Below are 9,273 nucleotides of genomic sequence, written 5' to 3'. Positions count from 1 at the left end.
CCAAGAGACCATAATTATTTTTACTTGTAGCCACTGCTGACCGGAAGAAAATCCTGTCAGGTCATCCCTTCCAACTGGCACCCTCCCAATGGGGTTGATACTTCAGTTCGCAGCGCAGTGCAGCACAAATCAATTCGTCATGGGTTCGAGCCCTTTTGAAGCCTGGCCCCAGTTGTTCAAACGATGGATAGCGCTATCCGCTAGATAAATCACTATCCAGTGTATAAGTAATAGCGAAATTAATTGCTCTATCCATTGGATAGTGATTTATCCCGTGGATAGAGTTATCCACCTTTCGAACAACTGGGGCCTGGATTTTTTCAAGCTTGCTGGGAACTGCTTAACTTCATCGTCTAACTGCGCTGATCTTTCCCACTTTCATTTCATGGAGTGTACTTGACAGCAAAAGAATGATTCACTCATTTCAAATAACGTTTTCACATTTACATGTAGTCAACTCTACATATTTGACTATCAACAAGGATTTTTACATATTGCTTGTAAACTAAGAATTAGAGTAAAACTATTAATTTTTACAATATTTCAAACACTGTATAAAATTAAAAAGCATTCAACCAATGTAAAAAAAATGTAAAATGCTCTGTTTATAGTGGAAGTGCACTTTTATATAGCTATTAGGCTTAAGTTCACAGGCAACCCCACTTTTAATAATTTGAAAGAAACAAAATGATTATGATGTATTGCTTTGTACTAATAATATGGCAATAAAGAAGCCTATTCATTCCTTGTAACAAAAAAATCTTCAAATCTTGATAGAATTTAGAATTTGTTGATTGGAACGATTGGAACAAATAACTGTCCCACACCAAGTAATAATTATGCTCTTTAAAATCCTAAGAATCTGCAAGGCTCTTCTGATATGAAGCCAGGTTCTGATTTTTTTTGCAACTGCTTACTTAAGTTGCTCTCTTGTATTAACTCTCTGGTATTATTGAAAATGATTGTACCAGTGTGAAACAAACTATTTAAAGTACATCTTTTTGCTGGTACCACGCTCATTAACTGCATTTGGCAAAGACCTTGATAATTTACTTTGTCAGGGTAATACCAAACGTTCTAATGTATATGACTGGTTATGTGCAAGTAAACTTACATTGAGCCAGGGTAAAACTATATGCATGATTTTTCCAGTCAAGACAAAAGTTAAACTTTTTCCTTTAAAGGGAGAGTATCACGGTAGTGCGCATGTACTAGCCATAGTGAATGTCAACATTTGTGAGCCAATTGGAAGCAACGTTACAACAATATTTATTAATGTGGGAAATTTGCACGTGCATTTGATCAAAGGCAATAATTATTGTTTAATAGTCGAGAAATTTCTACACGTACGTGTGAATTTTCCACATGAATTATAACATCGCTTCCGATTGGCTCATAAATGATGATATTCGTTATGGCTAGAACATGTGCAATACTGTGATACTCCCTCTTTAACCTTAGCTGGTCAAGCTGAAGATTACTCCTTTAATGAAAAATACCTTGGTTTAGTCATCGATATTGTCATCTATCCTGGCATGATCACATAGAGTACATTAAAACTCCAACATACCGTTGGAAACAAAATTAATATTCTGACATAAGGAAAGAAATTTCTGTCTAGGAAAATATTAATAAAGGAAGTAATAATAAATAGTATTAGTTATAGTTGATGTGTATTACTCTTTTTTCTAGTCTCATTTCACATATGTTTCTATGCTGTGGGGATATATACTTGTTATGATCCTATTTATGTTGTAAGACTTCAAAATAAGGTAAATGACAGACCAACACTTCTATGCTGTCTTTATTACCGCTTCTCAGCAAATTTACATTCCCTTACTGGGATGAATATTTTGGTTTGTACTTTTGGAACCATCTGTCACTTTTTATCCACTCTAGGGCTCTAAAGCCTCAAAATAACTGGTTTACTGTGCTCTCTTGAGACACACATACACCCTCTCTCTATCAAAATTCGTTTCTCCTATATACTCTACCTGTAATACATGTTAAAATATTGGGGATTGGTACTGGCAAAGATGGCGGCCACAAATCATTCAGTTCTGAGATACATCCTTTTTAGCATTAAAGTATAGGGTTATACCAAATTATAAAGGAAAGAGGATCTCACATTAACTGGATTTACTGGTGACCTGTATCTTGATAGAATGTAGCCCAATCAGAGGGAATATACCAGTAAGATTTTGACAGATCTGGAAGAGGTGCACGGACTTGAATGTTTAATCATGGATCCTACCCGCATTTTTTCATACAAACTCAACAGAGACATTGATAGATGCTATGATAACAAACAACCCAGACTTGTTCGAACAAAACGGAGTGGTTTTTTTCAGAAAAATTAATAGCGATCCTGGTCTATGGCCTGATGAGAGAACAGTCCACCAACACCAAAGCAAAATCATTACTTTTCGAAGTACAAATACACTGGATGTGAAAAAGTTAAATGAAGACTTGAAACAGCTCCTTCGCACGTCTGTGAAATTTTTCGATGATATAAATGACAAAGATTTCATCTGCAAGACACTATTTCAAAAAACACTAGACAATCATCTTCCAAAGAAGCAAATGAAAGTTAGATAAAAAAAGATGTTCCTTTCATGACTCAGGAATGGAAAGAAGCTATCAAGAAAAAGAGAAAATATGCTAAGCTCTTTGGAAGAAACAGAACTGTGGAAAAGTTTGAACTGAAGAGGAAATGGAGAAATAAAGCCGGCACCTCAAGTTGATGCACGGACATCAGGCAGTACTGGTCACCAGTGTGATCTTCTTACGACTACAAAACTCCAGCGATAAAAATTCAAACACGGCGCTTTAGTCTTCATTCAACTGCCTATGACGGCGCGAACTCAACCCATGCGGTGAAAGCGAAAAGCGGTTAAGACTAGAAAACAAACAGATACAAAAATTACTTAGTAAAATGAACTAATCGTAAACAGAAACTCGACGAAAAGATACACTTACATTTGTTAGAAGCTGGGAACTGAATATTGACTGCTTGAAGCGAAGAAAGTAACAAACTGCAAAAAGCGAAACTACAAGAACTACTCACAAGCGAAAATGACTGATCGAGAACCCTAGAAATGACTAAATTAACCCTTAAATACCTCTAGGAGAACGAATAAATTAAGCACTAAATTCCTGATTAAACAGACTGACAACTGCATCCCTAAGAGAGGAATGCAACCCCACTAATGAGCAGGCGTTTGGATCTATCACCGGCCCCTAAGTGTGAGACAGCTTAAGTCGAGTCACTTACATGAAACAGATCTAAACAGAAACTACGCGTGCCAGTCCATAGGAGCGTTAAGTACAGTTTTGCATTATACTGAGTGCACACTAAGAAACTTATCCCCGGCGGAAAATATTGAACTAGAAATTTAAAACAACGTTTTCAATCTGGAAATTGAGTCTTAAAGTCAAACAATGTTCAAAATTGGCATCTTGGATCACTTCATTCTTCTCCTTCAACCAGAAGGCAGAGTTTATCAAAAGGTCTTTCAAAAACACCTGATTTCTTGCTCACTTTCGCACGGCGAACAAATCCTCTCTTGTCGGGGAACACCTCAACGATTTTCCCTAAAGGCCACGAATTACGGTGTAAACTTTCTTTTCGACTAAGACGATGTCTTCAACTGCCAGATTTCTCCTTGGACGAACCCATTTTTGACGAATCTGTAAAAGGGGAAGAAATTCCTTGCACCATCTTCTCCAAAACACATCCACGAGATACTGCACTTGCCTCCAACGGCGTCTTGAAAGTAGATCTTTGTGCTGGAATAGACCAGGAGGCAAGAGGGGTTCAAATTTTAGTAAAAGCAAATGATTAGGAGTCAAGGCCTCCAAGTCGCATGGGTCGCTGGATACGGCCGAGATGGGTCGACTGTTAAGGATGCTCTCAACCTCGCACATTAACGTGGGTAGACTTTCATCATCCGTTATTTGTTCCCTCAGTAAGGACCGAAGAATCTTCTTGATGGTTCGTATGCATCTTTCCCAGATACCTCCAAAATGGGAACCGTAAGGGGGGCTGAAGGTCCACTTGATATTTTTCTGCAAAAGAGAATTGTGGATTTTCTGTTGGTTCCACTCTGAAATAGCATCGCAGAGCTCTCGCTCACCACTTGTGAAATTGGTGCCATTGTCTGAATAGATTTCCTTTACTTGACCTCTTCTCGCAATGAATCTTCGAAGAGCCAACAGAAAGGAGTCTGTGTCGAGGCTGAAAGCAACTTCTATATGCACAGCGCGGATAGCTAAGCAGGTGAAATTTACACCGTATCTCTTAACGAGACTACGACCACGACGAACTTGGAAGGGACCAAAGAAATCTAAGCCAACTGACGTGAACGGGTCTGTCAGGTCGAACGCGATCTTCTGGCAAGTCAGCCATTTTCTGTCGACAAAGAGATGCTTGTGAACGTCGGCATATGACGCACTTTGCGAGAACACTCTTTACGGCTGAACTTCCCCGAGTTATCCAAAATCTTTCGCTGATGAGGGACAAAACATGCTTTCTTCCAGAATGGCCACGCGCCTTGTGATAATGATCGACAATTGATCTGCTCACGCGATCATCTTTCGGGAGAATAATCTGATTCTTTGACTCTGAAGACAACGTAGAGTTGCGAAGTCTACCACCCACGCGCAACAGACCATTCACAAAGATTGGGTCGAGCTTGTAAAGGCGACTACTCTTCTTAATCTGCTTCTTAGGATTTGCCGTTTCCTCCGGGAAGGATTGCCTTTGGACGTGCTTTAGAATTTCTCCCTCTGCCCGTTGGATTTCTTCAAGGGTGATAAGCATAAGACTGCCATTTCGTGGTTTGTCTCCTTTACTTGCCTTGAGGGGATTATTTCTGTAACGGAAAAGCCAGGCAACGACTTTCACCAGGAGAGACCATGGGGAACATCTGCTAGCGTACTGCAATAATGGACTTTTAGGGGTGCTCAGAGAAGACACGCCGGCTCGAACTTCTCTTTTCACTTCAGGATCATTATTTGCAATCTCGCCAAATAGCTGATCTTGCGCTGGCCACATGCTGTCATGCTTCCAAAGGAATGCCGGCCCCGTTAACCAACGACTTTGACGAAGGAAAATATCTGCCGTCAAACCACGCGAGGCGTCATCAGCAGGGTTATTATCGCCATTGACATGAAACCACTGATTAGGCTGGGACCCGTCACGAATAATCGCCACCCTATTGGAAACAAAGTTGTGGTACCGGTTTGTTTCATTCTTGACGTAGCGCAGAACTGCGGTACTGTCCGTCCAGAAGACCGACCTTGCATTGACTGAGATCTCCAACTCTCTCTTCAATAATCTGTCTTGCTTAACAGCTGTTACCGCCGCAGACAATTCCAGACGAGGGATCGTTATCATCACGTGACTTCGCGCAGAGAAAAGAGCAATGGCCTTCATTGTGGGAATTGACAAGACGAAGATAACTAACTGACCCATAACCGATTTCAGATGCATCAGCAAAATGATTTAGCTGACTAGACGTAATGACACCAAAACCATCTCGCTTCAGGCAGCGTTCGACAGAAAATTTAGACAAATTGGGTAAATCTGCCAACCATCGTTCCCCAGAAACCTCGTACTTTGAGGGGATCGCATCATCCCATCCTAGCTTCTCCCGGCATAAATCTTGAAGCAAGCGTTTGGCTGGCAACACGAATGGTGCAGCGAGATCAAGAGGATCATAAACTGAACTCACAACCGAAAGGATACCTCTTCGTGTGGGTGGGCTATGTTTTAGGTCTATCTTGAGCACAAAAGTATCCGTTTCTATGCACCATCGAACTCCAAGGGCTCTTTCGAATGGTAGATTTTCTTTACTAAGGTCCAAGTTCTTTACTTCTTTGGCGCGCTCGGCTTCAGGGATGGCATCAAGAACTCTGCGACTATTACTAACCCATTTGGTCAGATGAAATCCACCTCTTGACAGCAAACATTTCAAATCACTTGCATGTTGTAAAGCTTCTTCAGTTGATGGTAAAGATTTCAGGCAATCGTCTACATAAAAGTTCTTGTTAACAGAGCTTACAACTTCCCTTGGAAAGTGGCCGTTGTTGTCCTCTGCCGTCTTTCGCAGGGAAAAGTTGGAACATGCTGGAGATGAAGCTGCTCCTAACAAATGCACAAGCATCTGATACTCTTCGAGATTTTCGTCCTGGTTACCCTCAGGCCACCACAGGAAACGGAGAAAGGTTCGGTCTTCTTCGGCTACTCTAACCTGGTAAAACATCGCTTCAATATCCGCCATAATAAATAATAATAATAAATAAATATTTATATAGCGCCTATACTTTTCAGTGCTAAGCGCTTTACAATGCTTCAAGGGTTAAAAAATAAAAATCCTAAAATCATTACATATAAAATACATAATCACCAAATTACAGAGAATACTAAGATAATTCATAAACTCGCTTAAACAGAAAGGTCTTCAATTTAGCTTTAAACTTATTTACATCATCAATTGATCTGATGTCAATAAGCAAATCGTTCCAGAGTATAGGGGCAATGACTAAAAAAGCCCTTAAACCGTATGTCTTTAAGTTATAGGGTTCAATGACAAGACGCCACTTGTCTGAAGCTGAACGAAGGTACCTCGCAGGTTCATAAACATGGATTAGGTCAACCAAATAATCAGGAGCTAAACTGTTAAGTATCTTAAAACAAATAAGATTAATCTTAAAGATTATTCTTTGCTCCACCAGTAACCAGTGCAACTCCTTTAGAGTATCACTTATGTGATCAAACTTACTGATTGCTATCCTTTCTTGGCGAAACCTCATCAATACACCGAACAACGTGTTCGTTAAGTTGGACCCTTGAGCAACAGATCATTGCGCGACGTTCCCTGAAACTTCGCAGAACAGTCGAAAACGACTCGTATTTTACCAGGCTTGCGAGGATGGTAGATGCCGTGGTGCGGGATATACCACTTTACACAGTTTAACGCTTGCGTGTGCATGGGAAATTTACGAGCGTAGCCCTTCTCTAGAATCTCAGCCATAAAGACCTTGCAGTCAGCATACAGGTTCTTGTTACCATGGAGCTTCCGCTTCAGCCGTAGCGCTCGCTGTTCAGCTTGTACCCGATTGTTCGGCACCGCGACCTCACGATCTCTGAATGGCAAAGCCATCTGGTAATGACCTTCTTTCAGAACTGCCGTACTATTTAGCACCTTTAAGAAACGCAGCTCCTCTTGGGAAATCTCAGGTTTATCATCTGCACTGGATTCGGGGAAATCACCATTGTAGTAGTCCTTCAGCATCTGGTTGAGATCGTGGTCAGCCTTAGAAAAGAAACTGGATATGCGTGAGCGGTGGCTACGACACCCTAAGGGACCATTCACAACCCAACCTACAATTGTACGGGACGCGTAAGGGCCGCCATCTTGACAATGCCTCACTTCTAGAGGATCGAGGATCTGCGGGACGTCACTGGCTATTAGGAGACCAACTTCTGCTTCTACATCCGGCAAATACACTCCACTCAAATGTGGCCATTTGTCAACATCAACCTGGTTTGGGATATCCTCCTTTGATACGGGAATCTCTGGTCTTGTGTACAAGGAAGGCAATTTGACAAACACGTTCTCCTCCAGGTCGGAAATAGCCAGATCTTGCAGAACGAAACTGTCAATGAGGCTTTTCTTTCTGCCCAACGTTGTTAAAGAAATCAAAGTTCTTTGGCCATTTACTCCTAACTGTCTCATTAAGGCTTCAGTACAAAGCGTGGAAGAACTGCCGCTATCCAAGAAGGCGTAAGTGATCACAGGTGTCCCATTTCCTTTAGGCCATACTTTAACTGGAACAATGGCCATAGCTGTCCTTGAGGTGTCTGTCCCAACAAAGGGACTAATTCTTTCGCCTGTATTGACCATAGAAACTTTGAACACGCAGAACCTCCTCGCGAGACGAAGTACTTGCTGTGGCATTGTTAGCTTCTGGGCAACGTGCAACAGAATTCGTGTGGAGAACTGTTGGATGTTTTCTTGTGCAATTGACAATTGCACACGTTTTCCGCTTCGGACAATTCCTTGCTATGTGCTCAGTGAACAAACAAACGAAGCAAAGACGCTTAGATTTCATAAACTCGATTCGTTCCCCGTAGGGGCGACTCCTAAGAGATTTGCAGCTCTCTAGGGCGTGATGATCGTTGCAATAAAGGCAAGAGACTTCTTCTACTCTAGGTAAGTCTGAACTTGGCAATTCCCTGGTGGCAGGTGAGGTCAGGCAATTGTTAACATGCGAAGCAAAACTACGTCTTTCTTTCGTTTTCTCGTGGGATCCTTTATTCAAGAGACCTCGACGTGTATCGGGTCTAGGCCTAGAGTCTTCGACAATCTTCCCGAAGAGAGGGTTGGTCGCTACGCGAGCTTCATGGTCGACAAACTCAGCGAGGTCATTAAACCGGATAGCCCTTCCTTGATCCTCCATGATTTCATCCACCAAGCGCCGCCATCTTACTCTTAAACTGAACGGCAACTTCAGAGATAACTTCTTAATGGTTTCGGGTTGTTCAAGCTTGGTTAGTTTCCTACTACTCTCCACGGCATTCTTGCACCTCATTAGGAAAATGGCAAATCGACTTAGGGCTTGGCCATCCTCTACTTTCACATCGGGCAAATTCAATGCCCTGGTTTCATATGCAGCTACAACGTGGTAATTATCACCAAACTTCTTCCTGATCAGTCGTTGAGCTTCTTGATAACCATTTTCAGGTGGGAGATAATGGCACGATCGCACGATCTCTCACATCTCCACTAGTAAACTGCTCAAGGTAATAGAGCCTTTCGCTACTGCTTGACGTCTTGGACTCGATTATACTCTCAAACGATCTTACGAAGGGTTCATATTCCATAGGATCTCCGTTGAAGATAGGGACACGAGGCTGAGGGAGAGCACTTTTCTTCTGTTGTATTGTAAGCATCTCCACAATTTTATTTTGTTGTTGTATAAGTAAGGCAAGTAAGAATAAATAACCCGGGAGCTCCGCTTTTAGGCTTGGCTAACTCTATATATTAGACGAAAGAGACAAGTGATCCTCGCACTTTGCTAGACAATTTACCCAAATGTCGCTTTATTCAAGTCCTTCAGTGAGTGGCGTCATAGTTCAGTTGGTAGAACATTGCACCGGCATCGCAAAGGTCATGAGTTTAAATCCCGTTGAAAAGACCTGAATTTTTCAGCTGTTTATAATTAGAAACAAAGTGCGAAGTCCACTAAAGTTGTGCATTGCACACC

General features: G+C 41.6%; 4 protein-coding genes across 4 annotated transcripts; all 4 read right to left on the bottom strand.

Moving 5' to 3' along the window:
- Positions 1-3,594: 3,594 nt before the first annotated feature.
- On the bottom strand, positions 3,595-5,056 carry LOC138031764 (uncharacterized). Its single transcript, XM_068879387.1, has 2 exons — positions 4,455-5,056; positions 3,595-4,411 (listed from the first exon to the last, which is right to left on the bottom strand). The coding sequence occupies exons 1-2, from the start codon at positions 5,054-5,056 to the stop codon at positions 3,595-3,597; spliced, it is 1,419 nt and encodes a 472-aa protein (XP_068735488.1).
- A 292-nt stretch (positions 5,057-5,348) lies between these two features.
- On the bottom strand, positions 5,349-6,284 carry LOC138031763 (uncharacterized). Its single transcript, XM_068879386.1, has one exon. The coding sequence runs from the start codon at positions 6,282-6,284 to the stop codon at positions 5,349-5,351; it is 936 nt and encodes a 311-aa protein (XP_068735487.1).
- Positions 6,285-6,839: 555 nt separating this feature from the next.
- Positions 6,840-7,850, bottom strand: LOC138031762 (uncharacterized). Its single transcript, XM_068879385.1, has one exon. It carries the CDS (start codon positions 7,848-7,850, stop codon positions 6,840-6,842), a length of 1,011 nt encoding a protein of 336 aa, XP_068735486.1.
- Positions 7,851-7,884: 34 nt separating this feature from the next.
- LOC138031761 (uncharacterized) lies at positions 7,885-8,598 on the bottom strand. The gene has a single exon (XM_068879383.1). It carries the CDS (start codon positions 8,596-8,598, stop codon positions 7,885-7,887), a length of 714 nt encoding a protein of 237 aa, XP_068735484.1.
- Positions 8,599-9,273: the final 675 nt, after the last annotated feature.

Source organism: Montipora capricornis, chromosome 14 (genome assembly GCF_036669925.1).
Source record: "Montipora capricornis isolate CH-2021 chromosome 14, ASM3666992v2, whole genome shotgun sequence".
In the NCBI taxonomy this organism is placed as follows: domain Eukaryota; kingdom Metazoa; phylum Cnidaria; class Anthozoa; order Scleractinia; family Acroporidae; genus Montipora; species Montipora capricornis.
The sequence above is the reverse complement of the archived record's forward strand: the minus strand, read 5'-3'. Positions and strand labels throughout refer to the sequence as shown.

Excerpts from the sequence above, each read along its gene's own strand:
- LOC138031762 (XM_068879385.1), bottom strand. The coding sequence starts at position 7,850 with ATGGCCATTGTTCCAGTTAAAGTATGGCCTAAAGGAAATGGGACACCT.
- LOC138031763 (XM_068879386.1), bottom strand. The coding sequence starts at position 6,284 with ATGGCGGATATTGAAGCGATGTTTTACCAGGTTAGAGTAGCCGAAGAA.
- LOC138031764 (XM_068879387.1), bottom strand. The coding sequence starts at position 5,056 with ATGTGGCCAGCGCAAGATCAGCTATTTGGCGAGATTGCAAATAATGAT. Across the intron at positions 4,412-4,454 it reads GTAAAGAGTGTTCTCGCAAA|AAAATGGCTGACTTGCCAGA; the intron begins GTGCGTCATATG and ends CTTTGTCGACAG.
- LOC138031761 (XM_068879383.1), bottom strand. The coding sequence starts at position 8,598 with ATGAGGTGCAAGAATGCCGTGGAGAGTAGTAGGAAACTAACCAAGCTT.